Source organism: Argiope bruennichi, chromosome 4 (assembly GCF_947563725.1).
Source record: "Argiope bruennichi chromosome 4, qqArgBrue1.1, whole genome shotgun sequence".
Classification (NCBI taxonomy): domain Eukaryota; kingdom Metazoa; phylum Arthropoda; class Arachnida; order Araneae; family Araneidae; genus Argiope; species Argiope bruennichi.
The window spans coordinates 65,112,987-65,140,656 of record NC_079154.1 but is presented as its reverse complement, the minus strand read 5'-3'; the positions used below and the strand labels follow the sequence as shown (position 1 = coordinate 65,140,656).

Here is a 27,670-nt window from a genome sequence, read left to right as displayed (position 1 = left end):
TTTCACAAATAATGAAAGCTTATCATACTAAATACAGGAATTTATTGAAGTCTAAAAGCAGAAAATGTTCAGATAAGTTTGATTTCAACCACAGAATTTAGAGAAGAATCTAGACGTTTATTTGATATTGCTGACGTATAAAAGAAAAAAAAGTGCCAGCTATGGAATAAAAGGCTCTAAAAGATCAACGTTCTAACAGGAAAATGGTTATAGATAATGTTAATATAGCTACGACACATGCGCTTTGAGGAAGAAAGAGTAAAGAACTACAAATAATAGTTGTTTAATCAAGAATGGGCAAAAAATAATAGTGCACCAGAAAGATTACTGGCGACAATGATAACGCTGAAGAACAACAGTGTTCTTTACAAAAAAAAAAAAAAAAGGCAAACCAATTAGATCTATTAAATAGACAAGACGAGATAAAACTACCAGGTGCCTGTGTGGTTTAATATTAAAATGTTAAGTTACCTTTCATGTACATATGGTTACACACATCTTTTTAATCTCATCTCCTATTCACGCTATCTCTCTGACAATCTCAAGAACGTTATAGATAAGATTATTCAAAGAAATGGGTACTTTTCTGCTTCAGAAAATATCCATTTGTCCATGCTAAGTGATGAACTTCAAAGAGAACTTGGTTTACAACATATTTTAAAAGCAAGAACAGAAAGTAAAGGCAGATTCAGGAAGTTTAAAGTTTCAAAGATAAACTTCGATGCAAAGGATTACATCGACATGATCTCATGGCTTGAAAATGACGTAACTGAACTCCTCTTGCTAAAACATGCTTCCAGTGACTCTCTCAAGGACTTTATACAGAAGGCATCTGAAGCTGAACCAAATAGTATAGGGGACTCGGTTATCGACTTTCCGAGGCTTCCTTGTCACATGCAAGCAGTGGAAAGAGCTGTGAAACTGGTGGCCGAATCGACTCAAAATTTCTGTGGTTTAATCGCAAGAGAAGGATACATAAGAGCAAAAACTGACTCACGTATGAATATGCCAACATTTAATTAAAAAAAATAATTTAATGTGGCAGTGAAGTTGAAACAAACATTTTGCAGCTGTAACATTGGTAATCATTAAGGATACAGAAGTACAAAACGCAAAATTTGACATTCAAAATATTTTTTCTTATCATTATACTTCGTCATAAATAATTTTTTGTAACATTATAGGAAAGAAAATTCATAAAAATATTTTATCAAAGTTTATAATGTTTCAATTTTTTTACAAAATTTAAGTTCTTTACAGCACCTCGAGATATTGTTGTATTGCAACCAGAATTTTTAAAAATTCTTTTTGAGCTTAAACACTAACTTCCACTATTACCAAACTAAAATCTAAGAAACATTTTTAATGGTCGTTTTTAAAAATTTCCATTTTTCTCAATTTTTTTTTACAAATTTCAAGCTTTTTGCGGCACCTCAAGATAATGTAATATTGTAACCAAATTTTTAAAAATTGGTTTTGAACCTAAAAGGCAGCTTTTCCGCACTATTACCAAACAAAAATCTAAAAAAAAAAAAAAAATTAAGGTCATTTTCGTTCCACCCTAATGACTAATGCCTAAATTTTTATGGCAATGATGTCGAGAAGTAATTATGTTTCTATATAATTTTTCGTAATAAATTTATTTAGTTTTCTACTTTTGCCATTTTTATGACGTCCATTGGAGGTTGAAAAAAATGGCTCTCGTCTATTGCTCTTTCCATACATCTTCAATTGTCATATTTGGTATTCATTATAGAATAAAATCAGCCACCTGATATCAAAAATAAATAAATAAAAGTTTAAAGTATCTATTATCTGTTTATTTTGAAGTATGCAGTGACATACACAATTGACCTTATTTTGCTATTAAGGTGAATAATTTTACATATATGTAGTAAGTTCTGGGTTTAGTCTAAATCACGAAATATCATCCCAAAGAATATACCTGGTCTTTTCAATATGTTACTTTCTCGTATACTTAATATAGAGAAAATGTAGTAATCACCAAAAACTCTTCACATTATAGACGGATGGACAGCTATCTAAATCGCATTTTTCTAAATTCGATACTGTCTTTTTCTTAATTAGGAAATTAAAAGCAAATTGGATAGCTAAACTTTAAAGGCTATTAAAATAGTGTAAGCAAAAGTGATGACAGCTTCGGAGATTTCAATCGACGCTGAGTGAATTAAATAAACAAGCAGGCAGAAATTTTATTTATTTAATTATTCACTTTGCGTTTAGTACGTCGAGGAGGAAGTTGTTATCGGTCTTCAGTTTAATAAGGAGGCACAGATTTTTGATAACATTTTATCGAATATTAAATTCAATGAACGGTTATTAGATATGCAAGAAACTGACATTTTTTTTTTTAACAAATCAGTTTAACTTATTTGCATTTTACTAACTTTTCAAATATGGCGCAATCTTGGAATTGATAATAAGTAATGATTTATCATATAGTAATGTGATTAAGCTTTTAAAAAATGAGACCCTTTTAGAATTTGTATAATATTATATCATATGCTTTGGATTGGTATAATAGCTCGTATATCCACTGAATTATAGCCGTTAGATGTCTTTTATTCATGAATATGAAAAATAATTTTCGGTTTCGAAAATTCCTGGCTCTCACTTTTTTGATTAATTTAGATTAATTAACTTAATTTATGTTATAATGGTTCAGATATTAATCCCCCCGGCAACTTTTATCGTGCTACTTCACAACTAATTTGTGGTACTTCAGTAAAATAACTACAGTGGCTCAAAAAATTGAGAGTACACCTTACTTTTACTTCATAAATCCGACTTTCAATATAAATAACACATTACCGGGAAGTGCAAACAGGATTTTATTTTTACACATAACAAATGGTTTAATTTAGAATAAAAATATAGAAAAATCAAAGAAAAATTTCTAAATTGAAAATTTTCGGAATCATTTTAAATAAACATACGTAGAATTTTGCCTCAAAAAATTGAGAATACACCAATGAAATTTTTGCAATATCACGCATAGAAACGAAGGGTCACTATTAAATTGCATGTCTTTTGGCTCTTATAATGGCCTCTAAACGTCATGGTACCAATTAGACCCATTTTTGGTGGTATTTGAAGATATTTTACCCCATTCTTCTTGCACCACTTGTTTTAAATGGGTTTTGTTTCTAATTTTGTATTTTTGAACCACTTTTTCGAGTATGGACCACAAATATTCGATGGCATTGATGTCGGGGTACTGTGGTGGTGTGTGTAACTGCTATTTACAATGAAAAAGACACCATATATTGAAGTTACGTGTATTCTGTTTGGGGTCGTTGTCTTACTGAAAAATGAAATTTCCATCTAAACCCAAATTTTTAGCACTTTCCTTTAGATTGCTGCGAAGTATATCAAAGTAAACCGTATCATTTATAATGCCATCTATAAAAATTAAATTTCCTACCCCGGATGAAGCCATGTAACCTTAAATCATCACGGAGTCACCATCATGTTTAACTGTAGAACGTAAATTTTTTGGATACAAAGCAGTATTAGGCTTTCTCCATACAGTAAGATGATTGTCACTGCCAAAAATGTTAAGGTTTCTTTCATTACTAAATATAGATATCTTCCAAAGGTTATTGGTCTTCAATTGATGAATTTTTTCAAACTTCAGATGCTTTTTCTGAATTTGCAAGCTGATGACCGGTTTCTCTCTAACAATGCTACTGTTATATCCAGCTTGTCTAATGGCATTTAGCACAGTTTCAGCACTTACACTTCTGCCTATGATTTGAAAAGTTTCTGCAACAAGTTGGATGAACCATATGGTAGCAGCAATCTAAAGGAAAGTGTTAAAAATTTGGGTTTAGATGGAAATTCCATTTTCCAGCAGGACAACGACCCAAATAGAATGCACGTAACGTCAAAATATGATGTCTTTTTCATTGTAAACAACAGTTACACACACCACCACAGCACCCTGACATCAATGCCATTGAATATTCGTGGGACATACTCGAAAAAGTGGTTCAAAAATACAAAATTAGAAACAAAACCCATTTAAAACAAGTGGTGCAAGAAGAATGGGGTAAAATATCTTCAAATACCACCAAAAAATGGGTCGAATCGGTACCATGACGTTTAGAGACCATTATAAGAGCCAAAAGACATGCAATTTAATAGTGATCCTTCGTTTCTATGCGTGATATTGCAAAAATTTCGTTGGTGTATTCTCAATTTTTTGAGGCAAAATTCTGCGTATGTTTATTTAAAATGCTTCTGAAAATTTCCAATTTAGAAATTTTTCGTTGATTTTTCTTTATTTTTACTCTAAATTAAACCGTTTGCTATGTGTAAAAATAAAAACAAGTTTGCTCTTTCCGGTGATGTGTTATTTATATTGAAAGTCGCATTTATCAAGTAAACGTAAGGTGTACTCTCAATTTTTTGAGCCACTGTACATGTTTTGCAAATCACTCAGATTTGTATAATCATAATGAACATGAAAGAACAACCAAGCGTAAAACTAATTTCTGTTGTCAAAAACAATAACTATAGGATGCATTGATCCTGATATTGAAGAAATTATTTTATGAAGAGGATGTCATTTTATGTGATACAAGTTACTCGTCTTAAAGAAATAAATCCATTTGTAAATAGATTCAGTCATATTTTGAATTACGAACTCATTTGATAATTATATTATAATATATATATAGCCATTAAAAGGCTATGCATCTTTTGGAAAGAGATAATATTTTTATTTTTGTAAATTCAGAAACAAATAATGCGATATATCAAGAATAAAAATTCTTAGTAAAAAAGGCGTTCTAGCATGAAAAGGCATCATAAATCATATTGCAGTTACAAGGTAAAAAACTGCTTTCCATTCCATTGAAATTCAAAGATTAATAGCCGAAAAAAGAGAAAAAAAATTTTTGCCGGCGTTTAATAATTCAATGAAAAATAAATAGCAATTATCAAATATAAATGAAGAATAATTTTTAAAAATTATACAATTGATTAAAAAATTTTATACCAACAAAATGTAAAAGTAATTACCTTAAATACCATAGTTGTAGTATCTTGTAGGAATATTATATTTTCTTCCACTATCTCTCAAAGATCACCTTTCATTTAATTTGTGCAATTCTATTTTCGTATTTTTCGTTCATATTAGTAGATTTATTTCAATACATAAAATATAATTTTGAAAAGCGTTAGATGCTTTCACTTAATTGCCAAAAGATTGTATCACATGGAGAAAAATAATTTGTCGTCTGTTATTAGTTTCAACAAATATGAAAAAATAATTCTCGTTTGTCACTAAATACAAAAAATAAAGATTTATTATAAAAAAAATTATCGTCTGTTTTTTTTCACCGATACTTCAGAAAACATCATCTGCATTTCTTAATTATATTGAAAATAAGAATTTATCGTCTGCACTTTTGAATATGATTAACAATTTCCGATTATAATGTTTTATTTACAAACTACCAATATATCGTCCGTTTTCTTAATGTATTAAAGCTACAGCTTTTATCTTTTTTTTAATTCAATATACTTTCATTAATTTGTCAGATATCAAAACAGATAATTGCTAGGTAAATGACTAGCCAATAGGGTACCAACGGAAAAAACTCAGGTTCAATAAAAAAAAACGTTTTTAAATAAATGTTTATTACACAAAATATGAAGATAATATGAATTAAATATTACAATATATATTATTTATTTATAAATTATAATATTATATATTTTCTTCAATGCTGTTTTTTTAAATTCACATTATCTTGAATGCATACTAATTTTCAGTGCAAAAAATATGAAAAACATTGTGACTTCATTGTCTAGATTTCGGTCTTTTTGAAGCAGCATGAGAAAAAAAAAATCTAACCATATCATAAAATTTCTTTGTTTCATTGCTAATTTTTTCCCCTTCTTCTATTTTTCAATGTTAGTCCTGTCTCTATTTATCTTTTTTAAATAATATTTCCAGAAAGGGCTTTCGTAACTTATATAATTATTGTTTTAAATAATTCGGGGAAAAGCAAATGAAATGAGCACATATTCCAAATACTTATCAATAAATCAAATCAATCGCATGGAACATGTTTTTTCTCCAAAGCTGTCCATTTGCCCTCGTGAAAACAATTTGTTGGAAATGTGAATTGTAAAAACCGTTTGAAGTATTTTATGTTTTTATGCAATAATGTTATGAGAATAACCAATTTAATTTCAACTTCGAATTCGAATTATAATGATCTACATTCAGATGAATCTTTTATAAGACTTTCCATTTTGTTATTTGAAATAAGAAAATAAGAATAATTATTTAAGTTGCTCTTAAATCGTTTAGAGGCATAAAAAAGGATCAAAATTTCTGTAATAAAATTATATAAGACACAGAAAGCATAGAGTATCCTCTCTGAAAGAATTAGTTTGTTAATAGGAAATGCATTAAATGAATAAAAAACAGAACAAATCGAGTGTAAAACTGTGCGAAATTATTATTGATGTAGCATTAGCATTTAGTAAAAGCTAAAAGAATATGGCAAAGATTTGTAAATAAAAAAATTATTCTTTTCCAATATAATTCTTCTGTTTTTATAAATTATTGCTCTAAAATACTGCGACTGTAGAGAGAAGATCTTTTTTTCATGCCATCTTAATATCTAAAGATAAAAAATTATCCCGTGTTTACAATATTTCTTTAAATTGATCGTTTTATAATAAGAATTTCCATTTTTATTGGTGTTTTTAATTAGACTCAATGAGTGCATACACAATTAAGATCATAGTAAAATGGCCAAATAAAAAATAGTTTTTTTTTCAATTTCATAATAATGTGAAATAAAAGAAAAGCAGTGAACGAATTAACAACAGGAGAAACATAAATAAATTGTAAAATTTGACTTTTATTTTCAAATAATACATTATTTAAAACCTTTAATTGATTAGTCATCTTTAGTTAATCATTCAAAATTTATCATTAACCTTTAACACCTCTTTACAAAACAAACAACTTTACAATATATCATTGTATGCACAGTTTGAGATTAGCAATAAAATATTTTTGTGAAAAATGTGTATTATGTGTGTGTATAGCGGTCAGCGATTAATTGCACATATCAATATTTAATCTTAATTCAAGAAAATAATTACTCTTTCTTCTAATGAGAAATTCTGTTTAGAATAAAAATAACAAATTTCATATCCTTTGAGTAAAAAAAAAAATATTACATTTCTTGAAATGAAACAAACTAAAATAAATTTATAAAATTTATTCGATCTGAAAATAAAAAATAATATTTATCCGACTGCGATTTAAAATGGCAATGAAAGCTTGTACCTCATGAAATATACAATAGATAAATAAATGCAAGATGATCCTTCAAACAGTGGGCGTTACCGATTGGTTTTAAGATACGAATAATTTTTTTTTTAATATTTCTGAAACCATTACAATTATTTGCACAATGTTAATATACATTGTTTTAATTTATTTTATCGAGATCTCGAATAGAAGCAATTAGAAATCTGTCTTACTGCCATCATAATGTAAAACATTTGTAATCTATCCTGACAGAAAATAACAGCAATAAAAAGCATGCATCATAAATTGAAAATCTTTATAAGCTGTTTCTAGAATAATTTATGATGCACAGGATTGTATTTTTCTATATTCTTCCAAATTTATGATCTGCAATAGTACATTTATTTAGCCTTCTGACCACCACTTCTATCCAACTTTGATCCATTACTTCACTGTATTTTTTAATACATGCAAATTCTAATATTTCAAAATGATGCATTTCTATTGTAAGGACATAAACTAGTTTTTTAGTTTAGTTATTTAGTTTTTGCATTTAACAACATGCATAGATTTTTGTATGAATTTATTCCAATTTAAACTAATAATAATATATAATAATATTTTTAATAATTATTTTAATAATAATATTTTTTTTAAATTTTCCTCTTGATTTATGAAAGTCATGCCGCATTTGGTTTCTATTTCTGCCGATGACGTGGGGATATAAATTTTCTTATTAATATAAATTTTCCTAATTAATTAAATGGGAGCTAAATGTTAAAACTGTTGTGCTAATGAAAAGCTAAAAAAAGGATTCAAGTGTAATTATATTCTTTTATGCAGGTGATAAGTGTCATATTTTTTTCATCCATGAAATCACAATATGCAAAATTAAACATTTTACATAATCATTTATTAATGAGGAAAATACATTTTATTTCAGTTGATTTATTGCAGTTTTGTGTCATTTCAGAAATGGATTTTATTACAGAATAATATTATTTTGCAGATTCAACGAACAAGATGAACAGTTCCATAAGGTGAATCGAACTTCACTGTTTATGATTTCCAATAGTGTGTTCATGTCTGATAGAAATCTCATGCATCACAGTCTTGCGGTAAAGTATTACATTTGTTTGTTAAATATTCAAATAATGAAATTACCTTATATCATATATAGTGTTAAATATTTTTTACATGATTTGAATCTGATTTCTCTATTATACGAGTATTTGCCATCATGTAATCATTTCCGTTGTTGGATTGGAATAAAGACAGATTCAAAAAATAAAAAAGGATATAGTAATTGCCGTAATTCAACATATTTATCTTTTATTAATAAAATTGCAATAATCCATTTTGAATTCGCTGGAAATTTGGGTTAAAATCAGAGTCCAACTAGTAATGTTGGAAACAATATTAATTAAAAATTAAAAAATTCTGATTTATTGTTAAACGTATGCCCCCGGACTGACTTTCCATTCCGATAAGAATTACGGTATATATTCAACTCAATAAAAAATAAAATTAAATTGCGTGATATTAAAACGAAATTACTTGTATATTAACACTAGTTCTCCTATAATATGCAAAGGATTTTAAAATTAAATAGGCACCATTCTTTTAATATATTTTGCAAGAAAAAACTCATTGCATAGTCCAATTTTTCCTTTTCTTACTAAAATTTTACTTACCGTACCCACTTTTCAACTCCATATTTCTACATTTCTACAATCGCATTATTACTCATATATATTATTATTATATTATTAATCATAGATATTACTACTAAATTAGTACCACCGAATGAAATCAGATTGGGTCAAGAGGGGTGAGACTAGGCAACTCGTGGGATGGGCACCTCGTTTTTTCTTTGTAGATGCATTCCATTCGCTCAAAGAAACAGCCAGAAGTTCATAGTCATGGTCCGATTTGGTGCTTGTCTGAGATACAGTTAACTTTCAATGTGAGGCAATAGGGTGAATTAAATAGTATCTCATTCTTCTAACTTCCACGCAATACTATCATGAGGATGTTTAAGCCATGACAGAAAATATAATTCGAAAGCCCCATTTATAAAGCCTCTGTTTATTTGATTCAGGTTTCAATATCGAGATTCCGAAGCCTGCGATCTATCGTGAAGTCCACCATTAAGTCTTAGTTTTGGAACTGGACAGTTTCAGATTCATAACCTGATTCCACACTGGGAGCCTAGTATGCATTAAATCTGGCATCAATAATCAAACATTCTCTTAGAAATGTAGCATTTACGGGGAGTTTTTTTTTTGGGGGGGGGGAGGATATATATTGTTGACAGTTCAAGTCTCGTAACTGAGCCTGATTCATAAGTACGAAATCTGTCTCGAAACAATTGTCGAACTGCTTCAAAAAGAGATTGATCAAAACATATTGTCCAAGCCACTATGGAAAAAAGTTATTTGGTTGTTTTTAGAATACGTATTATTCAAGTGCATGATTTCGAGAGGACTGAATGGGAAAAAAAGACAATAGTAGTTTTCATTTCAATTTATTTTTTTATCTGGAATACTGCTCACATTATAATCAATATTACGGAAAAAGCTAGCAACAGTGGCAAAAGAGGTGGAATGACTCTTTTAAAAGAAGAAAAACTAAAGAGTAATTTGTTAAAATGGACCCAAAAATACAAAAGGAAGAATCTGAATAACTGAAGATTTTATAGGGCATGGTCTTTTTAAATCTATTTGAAATGGGATTTTTTAGAAAAAAAAACGAAAGGGAGTTACTCTTATATCCTTTTAAAGATAAAATTCTGGAAAAACAAAGTGAGTGATTAATCTTAATTATCATAATTAAACTCTCATCAAGCACCATCTTGTCAAAAATTTTCGAAACTTGAGATTTTTTAACCATACTACTGGAAGAATGAGATTTTATACTCTTTTCACTTTTCCCTCCATTTTTTTTACCTTATTTATATTTATTTTATTGTTTACCTCCATTATTTTACATTTATGTCAGTTTTTATTCATTTTTCCTCAATTAAAATTTATTGTTTTATTTCTTACGCTTTGAATATACATATCCGTAAGGACATTTCAAATTGCCAATTATATATATATATATATATTTAAATGCTGAATGTTCTTTAATGTACTTCTGGCATGCTTCCGAACTGCCATGATAAGCGCAAGTTGCATATTATATGTTTCAACATTTAAGCGGACCAAGTCGATGTCCTTCTGCCACAGAGAAATTCGCCTTCTCTTTTTAGATTCGAAATAAGCCTTCTTCACTCGATATTCCAATAAGAATCTTGCTTCAGTACACGTGCGAATCCTGCCGCAATTGCGGTCGATTGAGACCAAATTGCTCTTTACCTACTTAGTCTTAGGACTTTTTATTTGACGTTAGACGTCACCAGCTTGTGGTATCCGTTGACTTGTTTTCACTCTGAATTGCAGCAGATTTTCTTAATCGAACAATCAGAGCGGGTTGAGGAGGTCAGGATGCTGATTTCCACGCTCATTGGAGCCACTCTTGGCTCGGAAGATGTGCAGGAACGTTTCTTTCGGAGAAATTTCGCAATGGTCGTGTTGGCAGGCAGTGGTACGCAGCATTTGATGGGTTTTGCAAAATCGTTGCGGGTTCTTCCGAGGCTGATGTGTTTATCGCTTGATGGCGATGTTTAGTTGAGTGGAAAAGATTTTGAAATCATGATGAAGTTTCTTAAGCAAAGAATTACATTTATTATTATTTGATATCAAAGGATTTGGGTGAGTATCAAATAAAAATAGTTTTAGTTACATATTTAAATAATTTTTAGTTATATATTGAAATAGTTTTTAGTTTTATATGGAAATAGTTTTTAGTTATATATTGAAATTTTAATGTAAAAGAAATGTTAAGATAACTTATTAGTTTTTTTACAATTTATTGATGAATTTATTCTGAAATCATTCAAATGAAATTAAAGAATCTGAAGTTTAAAAAATAAGTTTTAATAATTGAAAAATATAGCATTATTTTTTTAAAAAATTTCATTCGTCTTTTATCAATGGTATATAATGAAAGATAATAAATCCAAGACATAAAATTGTTCAGAAACATTCTTCATATTATTTATTGTCCACATATTTTTTAAGATGTTATCAAATTTCTTTCATAAAAATATTCCTTCATATGTCGAATTAACACAAAAAGAAAATATAACAAATTATTTTTTTTATTGAAACTACCAAGCTAGTGTACTTAAATTAACATTATGATTTAATTATCAGTTTTTTTTAAATCTTGTGAATGAACAATTATCAGAATGCAGTTACTTTTTTTAGTAAGTTAAAAGTTCAACAAGCTTCAAGTTAAACCTGATGAAAATTATATAAATTATAAAGGAACGTTTTTTTTTCAGAATTAAATATTTAAAAATAACAAAGAATTGATCATATATAATATTTATTGAAATAAAATTGTTTAACTTTTTACTAATTTCTGATTCTGATCTCCAAAATATTTTTTAAAGAATATTTAAAAAGCTTATAATTGCCTGACTTAAATATCCACCTTTCCTCTACTGATAACTATATATATATATTGTTGAAAATTAATTTCAAAATTCTCGTGATTTTCGAAATTTATCTCCACCACTAAAATGTTCTGTATCTACAATAATCTGATGTAACAAGAAGATTTTTTTTCTTCTGAACAATCATAAACACATTATACTTAAAAAAAAGGATTTTTGTTCCTTCAGATTAGTTAAATTGAGTCATAAGTAAATAATTTAATTTTATAAAAGCCTTTTAGACAACTTCACTTTTAACTTCTTCCTGATTCCAAGTATCAACAAGTTCAAAATCATTGCCGTCTGGAGGTTTTATATTTTATTATTATTCTCTGTGTCTTAAATTAATGATGATTATATTTTTACAAACCCTTTGACGACATGATATACAAAATCATTTAACATATTTGAAGATTTTTTTTTTAAATTTCATTCAATGGCTAAAAAACATTAAACACAATATTCATAATTTCACAGTAATCACAATCATCCTAATTCTAATAACTAATTTTTATCTTGGTGTTATGCTTGTATGTGTTTTATTCTCTGACCCTCGATACTTGAACTTTTATTTATATTTGGTTTAGAATGCAATTCTCTGTAATTTGCTGTTCCTTTTATATATGTATTTTAAGTTGCTTGTGACTAATGCTCCTTGTAGTTTTTGATTAATGCACTCTGTAAATAGAGTTCGTCCCTGTAGTGTGCTTATTTCAAATAAATAAATAATCTAAGTTTCATAACAGACAAATTCAATGGAACGATTTTTTTCAACAAGAATAAATTTTCTTTGAATTCTACTTCTGATCATTACAATGGGTTGATTTTAGGCGCATCTTTTTGTAGTTTCGAAATATCCTGTGTGGCATGGCAAACAAGCAATAAAAATGTGGTATTTTTTACCAAATGCTTTTTCATTAAAATAGAAACATTTTTCTCTACCGATCATGCTTTCTGTCAAACATTCACTGCTTAATATAGTAGAAAACGCTTTAAGACTCATGTTTAAGGTTTGCATAACATACTGGACTATTCCAGCGAATGATTTGGCCTCTAAGATAGCCTGACATGAATCCCATCGAACATTTGGGGGACATAATCGATAGATCAGTTCGTGCACAAAATCCTATACTTGCCAACACTTTCGAAATTATGGAAGGGTTTAGGGGCAGTATGGCTCAGTATATTCTCAGGGATTTAACAACGACTTGTTGAGTCCAATCCACGGCTCGTTGCGGTATTTCGCTGGGCAAAAGGCGGTGTAACACGTTATTAGGTGGTATCCTGTGACTTTTGTCACCTCATTGTAGGTCAAGATAATTTCATTCTTTCTATTGTATAGACATGGAAGTGATTGATATAATTTTAGATTATTTTAAATCTTATTAAATTTTTTTTTGTTCCTTTCTGGTCTTTTAGCAACAACCAATACTTTTCCAACCCTTATCTTTCTTAAAGGAGGGAAAAAGTTCGAGAGCAACATTTCCGTCAAAAATGTTTGCAGTGATTTCAAGTTGAAAAATTTTAATAAGGACATGCAGCATTAAATCATTATAATTAACAGGATATTCTAAAATATGGTTTAGGTGAAACTAATTATGTATAAATTTAGTTATAAGAATGTTAAAAAATCAATTCAATGAAATTTTTTTTGATAAAATTATTTTCTTAAATACTTTTATTTGAAAACCCTTAAAAATACCATAGAAACAATTTCAATTATAGATTTTCACTTATATAATCTTTTTAAAATTGTCTTGACATTGGAATCAAAGAACACAGTTCGTAAAATCTTAAAATAGGTTAATTTATTTTAAAAATATGAAGAACCATTATTTAAAAAATAAATCCCAAATTAATTTTCTTGAATTCTAATCCATATTGAAAAATTTATTTTTGTATGAAAGCATTTTTAGGTTTAAATTATTAGCTGACAAACTTTTATTCTGATTAAAATTGAAAATGAGAATTTAAGTTTCCTCATCATTTTATAATATTTCTTTCTTTCGAAAGTTCATGATATATTATATAACTAGCCGCCTTTGGCGACCAGCCGGTCCGCCAATCTTAATGCTCGTTAAAATTTTAATAATTAAATATTTTATGTAATTCCTACTTTAATAGCTTCTTCATCAAATATTTTAAAGCTTCAAATTTTGATAGTCATGTAATTCACTCATAATATTATAAAGGCCTTCAGTCATAACGTAATATTATCTCTCTAATTTTCTGTTAGCTCCCGTAGAATTTATGCTTTAAATTAAAGTGGAAAGAATTAATCTGCAATTAATATCATACTATATTTTACTGAAACAAAGCATTTTTTTATAATATTATTACTGATAACAGAGTCACTGAGCGTTTAAACTTTATGGGCACTAAAGAATATCTTTCTTAATTTATGTAATATCTCAAGAATTTGTCAACAAAATTTTCTGAAATTCATCATGAACAGATTGATTCATTAACAATGTTTAATTTTAAATGCATCAAACACTAAGAAAATAAAACGAATCGTTTAAAATAATCGGTCGAACACAGGTTTAAAAAAAAGTACTTAAAAAACGATGTACTTAAAATTATAAGCATATACAAAAAATATATAACTAACATAAATACAATTTAATTACAAAAGCATGCAACTAACCTAAAAATAATTTAAATCAAGAATCATCCGTTGATAATATTGTCAACAATCAGAACACAATGCACATGCGTGAATTTCCAATGCCTGTTAAGGTAACGCAAATGCTTGAATTTTTCGCTGTGCAGATTAGAAATTTTTAATTTCCTTTATTCTGTGCTATTTTAATTCAAAAATACTTCAGAATGAATCTGATAGATCGATTAATTAACAATGTTTAATTTTAAATACATAAAACATTAAGAAAATAAACAGAATCGTTTGAAATAATCGGCCGGAAAATGTTAACCCTAGCTTTAAATTAAAGTGTAAATGATTAATCTGCAATTAATATAATAATATTTTTTACTGAAACAAAGCATTTTTTTAATAATATGATTACTGATAATAGAGTCACTGAGCGTTTAAACTTTATGGTCCCTAAAGAATATCTTTCTTAATTTATGTAATATCTCAAGAATTTGTCAACAAAAATTTCTCAGATTCATCATGAACAGATCGATTCATTAACAATGTTTAATTTTAAATGCAGCAAACACTAAGAAAATAAAAGGAATCGTTTAAAATAATCGGTCGAAAACAGGTTAAAAAAAACTATTTAAAAAACGATGTACTTAAAACTATAAGCATTTACAAAAAAATATATAACATAAATACAATCTACTTACAAAAGCATGCAACTAACCTAAAAATAATTTAAATCATCCGTTGATAACGGTTGTCATGGCAACAGTCTGAATGCGCATGCGTGAATTTTCTTCGCCAGCTCCGGTAACGCAAGTGCGTGAATTTTTCTACGCCAGTTGGGGTAACGCTATGCAGATTATACATTTTTAATTTCCTTTATTCTGTGTTATTTTAATTCAAAAGTACTTCAGAATGAATCTGAAACATGGATTAATTAACAATGTTTAATTTTAAATGCATAAAACATTAAGAAAATAAACAGAATCGTTTGAAAAAATCCGCCGAAAAATGTTAACCCTAGCCTTATTACTGTTGGGAGAAAAAAACGCTGAAGTCTTACTCATTTGGCGGTGGAGAAAATGGAAGATTTTTTTTGGCGGGAAAGTTGGCGGTGGGGAAAATGGAAGATTCTTTTGGCGGGAAAGTTAGTTTTTAATTAATAATTAAAATTCTAATTAAAAATTCAAAAAAAGGGACCCCAGGTGCACATTCCCGATCTCTAAGGTATACATGTACCAAATTTGGTAGCTGTATGTCAAATGACCTGGCCTGTAGAGCGCCAACACACACACACACACACACACACATTGAGCTTTATTATAAGTATAGATATAGATATAGATATAGATGTTAAAAATTTAATATATCGTTTCGTTCTGTACACACACTCTTTGTCAATAATGATTTTTTCCAAATACTTTGAGATGAAAACGAATCTTTTGCCATTTTGTATTTCATCCTAATTTTGAAATTCATCCGAATTCTTTCTTTTCATAAAAATTTATAATATGTATTTTTAAAGTTTTCTTTCATAAAATCAAATTTTCTCTACGCCTATTTTTACTAGTTTTTCTTAATATCTATAATTCTCTAGCAAAATGGAAAATAAAAGAAAGCCTAGCATATCCACCAATCTAGACCACTAGTATAAAATTGAAATTTTGTATACAGTATACAACTATAACTGGATGAGTATATGCAATGATAAACAATTCCAAGGTATACAAAGGTATACATTTTAAGATATGTTTTCTCAAAAGATTACAAATTACTTCCATTTTTCTTTCTTGTATTGTTTATTTGAGGTTTGTTAGCGCATGAACCATTTTCTTTATAAACTTACTACACAATAACAGATATCAAAATTGAATTTCTTCATGTATTTAAATGCTTTTAAACATGCAATTAATGTAAAGCGAAGATTCGTCACTTTCCATTTTGCTTTATATTTTTATGTCTAATTTAAAACTGATGTAATAATGTATTAATATTTTATTTATTTAATTTTATTAAACATTCTTTTAATTTCCAAAAATTAAACATACTTGTAAATTCTATTTCAAAAATAGAAACCGTTTGGAATTCACTGTTCTTCTCAAGATGACGGATTCTTCCCATAATTTTAATCGTGCAAGGGAGACATAGACTTGAAATTAACTATTCAACATGTCATCGAAGGACATTCAGGTTGGGTTGGAGATGAATGAGAGTGTGAAAGATGGATTTCAAGACATGGAATACGACCCCGATCTACCAAGAATAGTTATGAATTCTACGGACAAGAAAGTAGTATCACCTCGAGACAGTGTAAGTTCTTACTTTTCTTAAAATTTGCAATAATTAACAACAAAAGGCAATATAACAATTAAAGCGTTATAAAATTTTTAATGTGAAATTTCAGGAGTCTTCTATTTTTTCAAAATTCAGACATCTATACGAAATAAAACAAATGTTTTAAAGTGAGAATAGTGTTGTAGCTATATATTGCACTGCAAAAGTGAAAACCGAAGATTCTTCTTGTATATAGTTTTCTGTGTGAATAATTTGATAAAGCCGTTATCAAAAAGGAAGTAATTAATTAAACAACGAATCTTGTAGAAAAATACGTGAGATCATTCCATGATTTGCATTTAAAAAAAAGGAATGAAATATTGTCGAAATTTTCAAAAAAGTTCAGTCATACCAATTTAGAGCTTGAAATAAAGGTGCATTTTTCTCGATGAGGTTTTCACTAACATTCTCTATAAAGTAAAATTGTTTTTCCAAAATCTGAATGAAAAAAATTCTTAACTATCACCTGTATAGAATGAGCGGAAACTGTTTTAAATTAAAGAAAAAAAAACAAGAATAGGCGTGGGTGATATCATATATTATGCTGCAGTATTATGGTAGCTGCATATCGCTAAATAAACGACTAGGTCTTTATTTGATTCGAAAAAAGTAAAACAATTCTACATAAATAGAATTTTAAAAATATACTGTCTTTCTAAAATGATTTATTTTATGTAAAAAAATAAGCATAAAAATACTATAAGCTCAAATACCATTAAAATATTTTTAAATTTATGAATACTATATATTCGTTTTCTCTACAGGATGCTCTAAATTTTACTATAAAAGTCTGCAAAAATTGGAGGATACGTATATACAAACCTCTGATTCCCCTGAAATTGGTTTTGTTCTTTTGGTTTGGAGGTAACATTTCACTTCATTTATATAAGTATGATGATGATATGATAGTAATTAAATATTAAAAATCATGCATGTTTTCAGAAATTTTCGATATACAATATTAAACGTTGGTTATTTCCATTGCAGACTAAAATGTAATTAAAAATAATGAATTTTTAACTAATAATTTTATTTCTTTTAGGGGGATCTTTTGTAGCACCTTTCTTAACAGTCTATTTCAAACAACGGGGCATCACACTTTCAGAATTGTCGACATTTTTCATTCTTTCACCTATTTGTCAGTTTATGGGTACTATTCTATCAGGAGTGGCCGCTGATAAGATAGGACGATCCAAGCCAGTTCTAGTGGCAAATTTGGTACTCGCCATAGTGTTCCTCAGCGGGATTCTTTTCATCCCCAGATTAAATGTTCCCAGTTGTGCTTCACAGCCCATAAATCTCAAGTGTCATCCTCAACAATTCGATCGACTCATCACTAAGACTAGCTGCGATGTGGTCGAAGACATCATCGAAGTCAACTCCTGCGACGTACAGTGTCCAGAAAACGTCACAGAACATTGTGATGGACAAAATCTTATTTGTGAGATACTTGCCGGAAGCGAGATGCAGAGGAATTTCTCGCTATCTATCCATGTCAAAGGTTCTTACAAAGCAAGGGACCGCTGCTATTACAATGTTAGTTCCATGTACCATGAAAATGCGACATACTCTTGGTGTAATGTCCCGCACAAAATGAATTGTAGAGTGTCTTGCATTGTAGATTCTGGAGTGAACTGTATTGATGAAGGTGATAACCGAGATGCACTCCTTATCACCACCATGGCACTCTTTATTCTATTCCAGACTGCATATTCTAACTGCTATCGATTTATGGACGTTACATCTATGGCATTGGTTAAAGAACATAATTCTGACTTTGGCCATGAACGATTTTTCTCTATTTGTGGAATACTGGTTGTCTCACCAATCGCAGGGTATTTGGTAGATGCCACTACACCCAAAGGAATGGAAAAAAACTACCTCGCCGCTTTCTACCTCTTTATGGTTACAGTTTTGATTATTTTAGTTGTCGTGTACAAATTAGAAGTCCGAATCAATCCCCCGGGTAAGAAAATGTGGAGGAAAGCTACATACTTACTAAAGAACCCAGACGTATTGTCATTTACTCTGGTTATCTTCGTTCTGGGAACTGCTTTCTGCTTCACCAAAAATTTTATGTTTTGGTACCTCGAAGGAATGAATACTCCAAGTTTCTTAATAGGTCTTATTCCAGCAGTGAGTGCTCTTTACGGCTTACCATTTCTTCTGACATCTAGATGGTGGGTGAACAAGATCGGTGCTACTCAGATATTTATTTTAGGTCTTCTGGGTTATGTTGTTAACTCAATTGGATACTCTTTTCTGAAAGATCCCTGGTATGCCCTTATTCTAGAGGCTATGAATATATTTACCTACCATCTGTTATGGGTAGCTGTAGTTTTGCACAGTCATGAACTTGCCCCAGAAGGGCTAACTGCCACAGTTATATCCACAGCAGGATCTATTCACTATCATATAGGTGAGTCGCTTTTAAACTTGAAAATCTAGTTGAGTATCATTAATTTAAGAGAGTACAAGAATTTCATAATCAGACTGCCAATGGGTAAGCGGTAAGGTAACTTTACCATTTATGTAGAGTGACACAAAAGTATCAGTTATGCAAAGTTATACTTCAATTACAAAATTTCTTTACCCAAGGACAGTTTTTTCCCTTAGAAAGCACCTTCTGATAATGTGCAAAATAATTTAGATTCATGTAATCATGTGAATAACAAATGATTATATTGTTGAAGAAAACTTCACTCATTAAAGCTTTTAACATGCTTTTATCTATTAGTTGGCGTAATTATACGACATGCATGATGAAAAATGGTTCAAAATATAATTTATTATGACTTCCATGCCAAGTGCGTAGTTACTTCTCGATTAATAGCGACTTCAAATTTCAATTAGAATTTTAATTAAAATTCTTAAAAATTTTAAATTACTGTCTTCAATAACTTCGTAGCATATTATTGCATAAAAATAATTTTTGTACCAGTACAAATAGTTTTTTAAAAATTACTTTTTAATGGTATCGATTTTAATGCAATTTTTTTTTGGAAAAATTTGTCTTTAAAATGCTTTTTAGTATATTTTAAATCAGTAATTTTCATTGTTTTAATAACTGATATATACTCACGTACGTTATGGCAATATTAAATGCATTTTTTTCGAGTTGTTTGTCTCTATTATGTAATTAATAGTTAATTTAAAAAATAAAATAAGGGCACATGAGTCAAATCTAATATTTTATCTAGTTACGTTGTTTCAGACTACAGATGCGAATATCTTTTGAATTTTCTTTATAACTTTATTTCTTTTCTTAAACTCACAGAAAGCTTGGGATATATAATTTATTTTAAAACAATTAAACTGAATTTAGCATAATTCGTCAAATGAATTTCTGCCGAATTTGGTCTTTTTTTTGAAAATTCTAGATTTATGTTAATTTCAGTAAAATAAATAATGCTAAAAATGATAAAGCTAGGACCAGAAAAATTGTAATAATACTCATCAACTATACATTCAAAAAGGCGTTTACACAACGGTCATTTATCACTACTATTTATTCTGATTAACATTAACTAATCAACAATGCAGTGTTATATTTGAAATATGCGGAAAAAAAATTCTCCCTCTAAGTTCGCGTCAGCTGTGGATATCTTTGAATCTTTTTGATCGTTTGGTACTTTACAGTTTGCTCAAAATTTATCATAATCATCAGAAATTACTTCATTTGCTTATAATAATTGATAAGCTACGTACAAACATACAGCAAGCTCTGAGCGGCACAATGCAGCTTCGAACAATGCATTCTGTTTAATGCAAGTCTCTTCATACAGTAATCGTAATAGTTAGGATTAAAATTATCATAAGAAGTTTTCACTATCAAAGGAATTCATGTAGTGAAAATTCCAGCAATGAAACATTGAAACAATTCAAACTCACGTGATATGCGTCAAGCGTCCCGCTAAAACTACTAAAATAGCTTTGGAATACTATGAGCATGGTGCAAAAATAAAAAGGTATGTCATGTGGCGTCACAGAACAATATAAAGTAATGGACGATTAGAAGCTCGATGGCATGCTGATTTATGTTTGTTATCTGGCTCCAACCCTACAAACTGACTGTAAAATCTTTTAAGATTCAGAATATATTTAATTTGAGAAAAGTTTTAAATAAATGAAAATTGTCTCATTCTATTCTTTTCTCCAAAAATATAAAAATAACATGTACAATTAATTAATTTCAAAACTTTTATAAATATTTCTAGAATTTCAATGGAGAGATGAAAGTATAATGAAAGAAGAATGATATTAGCCCCTCAGTGCAACGTGAACCTTATTTGTTCAACGGTCTTTATCATGAGATATTTTTGCTAAAATTTGTTATTATATCATATAAAAAATAAAAATTATCACCTCAGTACTTAGATTATATGATATTTTATTGTTTGTTTGACTGAATAATTTAAAACTTTCTTCTAAAAGGAATAATTCTTGGTTTAAAATTTTACTGCATTTTTTTAATTCTCAAAATTTTTGACAAAATATGTTTGGTTTACCTGTTTAGAAAAGAAAGAAAAAATATCATTTTAGAATTATGGTGTGATTTATGCCCCTCGAATTAATTCCATAAGCTTCTAAGAATTGAAATATCTCTAATTCGTTGTTCTAAAAGCATGCATAATATTCAAAATTATTTTCTCTGACAACCAAATTCCTAGGGCATTAATGGACTCTATCAATACTGCAACAACTAGCTGAAGCAAACAATCATTATCGAAGCAAGACAAAATCAAAAGTCAATGATCATTCTTTTTTTAAGTTACGGGTTAAAAATAGGGGTCACATTAAATGAGGTTTGAAAAATCTAAAAATTAAATATCTTTACCATACTGAATCGAATCTACATCATCCATTCAAAAAGAATTTTAACTAGAGAAAGAAAAGGAGCTTTAAGTTTAGATTAAGAAAAAAACCCTGTAAACCTTTATCTCATCTCTGAGCATTTTATAAAAAATAAAATATATCTCTAAATACTCTTCATCTCTCACAGGCAAAGCGTCCGGCAGTTCTATTGGCGGGTTTGTAATGGACGCTTTCAACGGCCGTGTGGCTTTCCGAGTCATGGGAATCATCTGTTTGATTTCTGCAGTATTGTACGCCTTCTACCTCTACATCAGACGCACCTGCTTCAGCAGGGTATTACCAGGTAATGAAGGTATTTATTCTCCTTATTTTTATTTATGCATCAATAGGGCCAAACAGTATGCTTACACAACTATCTAATTAAATGACTTTCCGTTTCTAACACGTATATGTGATATTCATTCAACCAAGCGTTCATGGAAATATTTAAGGCTTATTGGTCAATTTTATATCGAATTATAATCTCAAAGAATTACTTAATTGTTAATTATTGAATTAAAAACACGGTATTTTGAAGAGCTGAAGAATTAAAAGTCTAACCCTCCACACGCTTATCCCGCGATTTCAGCAAACTGAAAGTCAGCTATTTTTTGATGCATATTGCACTTTCACCGGCTAATGTGTCATCTTTTATTGTTGTATATTTCAATCATATCATACTATAAACGTACTATAATAACAATAATTATCTTCGTTTTAAAAAATTGAACTTGTTGCCATTGTTGTACCTTAATTGCGATTTTTTTTTAAAAAAACCAGCAGTCTGAGGGTTGATACATGGAGATTGTATGCTAAAAGGAGCTTTTCTTACTTTCTCGTACACTTTGTACAGAGAAAGTATAGTAATCGTCGAAAAATTCGAACACAAGTCTTTGACTAATTTCCTCATTTTAGACCTCCCTGAGCTCGAAATTCACATTTTTTGAAAATGTCCGTCTGTTTGTATGTGACAAAGATAACTCAAAAACTCTTTCTGCTAGACGGTAGAAATTTGACATACGCTCTTTACGCCAAATTTGAAGATTTCTATCAAATTTGAAATGAAAATCTGTTCAGTTGAAGTCTATCCGCCTGTTCGAATATAAGTTAACACGATAACAAAACGAAGAGAGTTAGATAGATAAAATTCAGTATATAGATTTAGCAACTATAGTGTAGACGTTTGTCAATTTTTGAGTCAAATTTAATTGTGGGTTCACTGTCTATCCGTCTTTACTCTGAGAAAGAAGTAAACGCGATATTCAAAAACGCAATGACTTAAATATATTAAATTTAGTACGCGATTTTGTGACTCAAGTGCAGTTTTGCGTCAAATTTTTGTCCCAATCGGTTGAGAAAAACTTGCCTAAAACACAAATTATATTTTTGGATACTATTTATGCATGGCAGGGATTAATCGCCAAATAAATCGCCAAGAATAATATTACAGATTTAATGAAAATGCTAAAAAATCACACCAAAAGTTAATATTTCCTAACTATTGTACACCAGTGCCATTCAAGGGGTTTTCTGGCATGACAAGTTTATTGGAGAGTATTAGGGAAACCACTCTGGCTTGTTATTTCCTCATATAAGACGTATACAAAGGAAAATATTCATTCGAAAGAAAAATCCAGCTGCGAGATTGTGACAGAACTGCATGTTTACTACTTCCCTAAATCTGAATAAAAAAATGTTTTTCTAACTCCCGTCTATAAGGATATGAAGTTTCATGATTCTGAAAAAGTAGCTGGGATATTAAAAAGTAAATTGTTTGACTGAAATCATTAATGCATACATCTGACCGGTCTTTGAACGTGACTTCCAATGCATTTTCACTGATAATATACGTATCATGAATAATAATTAAGTAGACAGAATCAGAAAATAATAATACATTTATTAACATATTAATTTTTTTAAAAAATGGGCAGATAATAAGAATTGCAAGCAAGACAAGATAGTAATTTTGATGAGAGGCCCTGAAAAATGATAAATTTCTGACAGAAATGAATATTATGAAAAAAAAAGTGGCAACGGATTTTTAAAGGAAAAAGTCGGTAAAAGTGCCAGGAAAAGAATATTAATTGAAACATAGGACTATGTATAGGAAGGAAATATAAAGGAAGAGAAAAGAAATAAATAAGACAAACCGGCGCATTTCCTTTTTTTTTTTTTTTCTATTGGAGTTTCTAATGCCGAGTATTTTCACAATGTTTATTTAAACTCACTTTCTACTGTGAGCTGGACTCAGTATTTGAATGAGCCCATGAAGGTGAAAAAGACGAAATTGATAAATCAGCTCATATTTGCATAACCCCAAGATTATTCCTATTTTATACCACCAACTCGAGCAAATTGAAGTTTTATTTTTAACTATAAAAGTTTTTTTTTAAAATTAATCAAAAATAGAAAAATAATATCACTTGTATGCTATTTAAAACATAAACAATAAACACTTAAATGTATCTTTCATTAAAAAAATTTTCATGAATTATTGTAGATTCTATAAACCCAAAATACGAGGAAACCCGTTTTGTTGCACTTTTCTCTCAAACAAATTCGAATTGCTGAATTTAAATATAACCTTTTCAAGGCGGGTATACGAATAAAATAAATTGTAACGTTGAACGTTCCTTTTAACTATAGAATTGGCCCTATTTTAGTATGAAACCATTATTAAAACATAATCTATTGCACTTTGTAATGATAAATAATTTATTTAAACTTTCCTTTTGTAAACTTAACATAAAAACTTTGACCTGTTTTTAAAATTCATTCATAACATGAAACGCAGATTTCGGGCTTTACAGTGATGATGGCATCAAAATCATCCACTAAAGGTCGCGCAATGAGTCATAGAATACTAATTTCCTTTAAAAAAGTAGTGCCTTTTTATATTAGATATGAATCTACTACTAATAAAAAATATGAATGCGTACATGTTATGTGCACATGTGTGTGTTGGCACTCTATAGAACAGGACTTCCAAATGTGACATAGAAATTTGAAACTTCGAAATGACTTTTTAAAATGTTTAATAAAAACTTCACTTAATTAAGATTAAAACCATATTTTGTCAAAACCCAGCAATTACTTCTGAAAATATAATTAGTCAAAAATAATTTTTACATTTTTACATCTTTATAAAATTGAAAAAGAATCTTTTTAATTTTGCATGACAAATTAATCAATTTAATTGCCATGCATATTTTCTCTAAATTTGACATTTTTTTTCAATTTCGACAAAAATTTTCAGTGATAATTTGCATAATTTCAATGAGTTTCAAACCATTTTCTTAGCTTCATTAAATATTTAATCATATAATTTTCCCCCTTTGTTTAAAGCTAACGAAAAAAAATCTGTTTATTGTCTGTGCATTAAAAAAAATTACTTTTTAGAGTCTCAGTAATGTAATGGAACTTGACTCCATTTAGAAGGTTCATGTACAGAATAAATAGAATAGATGTAAGGCTATCAAAGTAATGCAACTTTAGTCTTCCATAATTTAATATTTGAAAGCACAGTGTCCGGGGAACTATGAGCAAGTTATATATAAGTGATTTAAAAGAAACTAATCAATAATCAATATTTTTGGCAAACCAACTGGTCATAAAAGGTGACTAGTAAGTAATTAATCATTGAAATTCCTTCGAATTTTTCATAGATTAATACAAAATAGTACATTTTATATCCATTATATATGAAGAGAATCAAGTATGGAAATTTAGAGTTTTTTCGACTAATTGTTTCTAAATTTCAATTCGTATCTTCTTTGATACTCTAATAGCATACCAAATTTCATTTATTTTTCTATTTGTGTTTATGATTTATCACGCTCTCATATAAGCTTAGTAAATAAAGCAGTTTTTGGAAAATTTCATGCAAAATATGATGGAGATGTCCCATTTTGAAAAAAAAAATACATTATAAAATTTATTCGTCTTGTTCACTTTTTTTTAATGAATTATCGTTTCCATTAGAAGACTTGTAGATTATTTTCTTTGTCTATATTTTGTATATGAAAATTTTTTAAAAAAAATGTTGTGAATATAACACAATCATTTTTTTAATTCATTCATCTATCTCACTTAAACTTAAGACGTTCATTTTCGGTTTAATCAAATCTTATCAATAAAAGTTTTCATTGTTCTTTTTTTTCTAGCTGGACCAATAACAGATGGACAATCAAATAATGTCTCTACAAACAGGACGAGTAGATGAGAAAAGAAGAAGTGTATGTATGGATAGTTATAATCGTTGATGCGAGGAATTCTTTGTGTGTTAGTTGTCAGAATTTAGTATGAAATCATGTAATTTTAACTATTATTTCCATGCTAAAATTAAATTTCATTGTAATTGTAACTGTAGGGTGACTCAAAATTGTATTACAAACTTTCAAAGTGAGACGGGATCCCTAAAAGGGTAATTACCCATGAAAGATCAAGTCGATCCAAACAAGGCATTTGCACATAAAATCCAGATTGCAAGATTTATGCAAAAAAATTTAAGTTCGAATAAAAGTGTTCAAACATTTCTTGCATTATTTTAGGTTTGTGCTCCTACAGAACTAGAACTGAAAATTTTTTAATGGAATATATTGACAAATGTATGAATTTTTGTGACAGCATGCTCTTTACGGCATTAAAGATGAATTTCTAATATGATTGAAAAAGAATTAATTTTTAGATTACTTTCCGATGAAGCGTTATCTAGGCCACATTAAAATTTTAATTCTTGTCAAAAAACTTCAGAATGTCAAGCATTGATTTGAAAATAGATTAAATCATTTAATGACTAAAATTTTTTTTAAAAATTGTCACATGAATACGGTTGGCTTCCATTTTTTTCTATCACCCAAGAAAGTTTGTTTCTGTAATTTTGCGTCACTCTATATATTAAATCATATTTTCCAACTGATCGAATTTATCTTTAAGCAAAAGTGTCCTTTCGTTACATTACCATATTTGGCAGCTGTAATTTATTAATTCCATAGATGATATATGTTTAACATATTGCATGGCTTGAGAAGTTTTTCATATTAAGATTCTTGTTAATTCAGACAAATATTTCTTTTTGTAATGAAATTTATGGAAAGCCTGAAACAAGGAAAATAAATTCTTTGAAATTTTGTTGAAAATCTCAATTCTGACCACCTTTTTAAATCAAAAGTTTATATTTGAAATTTAATTTGAAGTATTTCATATTGTGTTACTAGCACATATTTATTGTGTATAAAACAAGTGAAAATCTAGAAAATAAAATTAGAATTAACTGTAAATCATCATGAAAATTAAAATATTTGGCACTTTAAAAGGAAAATATCTTATTTTTTAATAGTAAAGAGCAAAATTTAAAATTGACGCTTTTTTACCAGAATGTACACTTTTTTATCTGTTGAACTCAGTGTATGTCTTCTTATATTTTTTTGAGTAAGGGTTCGTGTAATGCATATTTATTTTATTTTATGAATTCTTTTCTTATATTTTGTATTAATGTAATACAATTTTACAATAAACATAAGAATTAGTATTGTTTTTATTTCATTTACTAAGATTCAATTTACTGTTTATAACTTGAGATTCATACATGATAATTTCTGTTTACAGTTTTATAACCTATATGTATTATTTAGATGAATTTATTTGAATCAATACATTGTAATTCATGCACTAAAGAACTGGAAATTAGTATTTCACTTAAATGTTGATTTCTTTTGTAAATATGTTGGAAATATAATGTTATCTAAATAAATCTAAAATAATTGCTTTTTCTTGTATTTATTCTGTGTTTTTGTGTTAATAAGTCTTAGTAAATTAGTTTGTTAATTAGTTTGTTTCATCTTCAGCTTCAATTTCACATTTTTTTTCGCTATTTTTAAAACATAAGTAGTGGAAATCGACTAGTTAGTCAAAACAGTTAATAATTAAGTGTATGACTTACAAGTTACTGGAAATAGAAATAAAAAAGAAATATTGCGGCAAAATCAAGGAGGTATGTATAATATTACTTCTTGATTTAAGTTAG

General features: G+C 28.7%; 1 protein-coding gene across 4 annotated transcripts in view; it reads left to right on the top strand.

Annotated features, from left to right (window-relative positions):
* The window catches only part of LOC129966020 (major facilitator superfamily domain-containing protein 6-like), a 33,142-nt gene extending 5,731 nt beyond the window's left edge, over positions 1-27,411 (top strand). Inside the window, exons 2-7 of one of the 4 annotated variants that reach the window (XM_056080358.1) lie at positions 8,313-8,421; positions 16,527-16,764; positions 17,553-17,652; positions 17,831-19,207; positions 21,791-21,955; positions 25,809-27,411. In XM_056080358.1, the coding sequence (XP_055936333.1) occupies positions 16,624-16,764; positions 17,553-17,652; positions 17,831-19,207; positions 21,791-21,955; positions 25,809-25,867 (1,842 nt within the window). In that variant the 5' untranslated portion in view covers positions 8,313-8,421; positions 16,527-16,623 and the 3' untranslated portion in view covers positions 25,868-27,411. Of the gene's footprint in view, positions 1-8,276; positions 8,422-10,796; positions 11,059-16,526; positions 16,765-17,552; positions 17,653-17,830; positions 19,208-21,790; positions 21,956-25,808 lie in introns of those variants that run through there. The other 3 variants (XM_056080359.1, XM_056080361.1, XM_056080360.1) reach the window with 3 other exon arrangements.
* Positions 27,412-27,670: the final 259 nt, after the last annotated feature.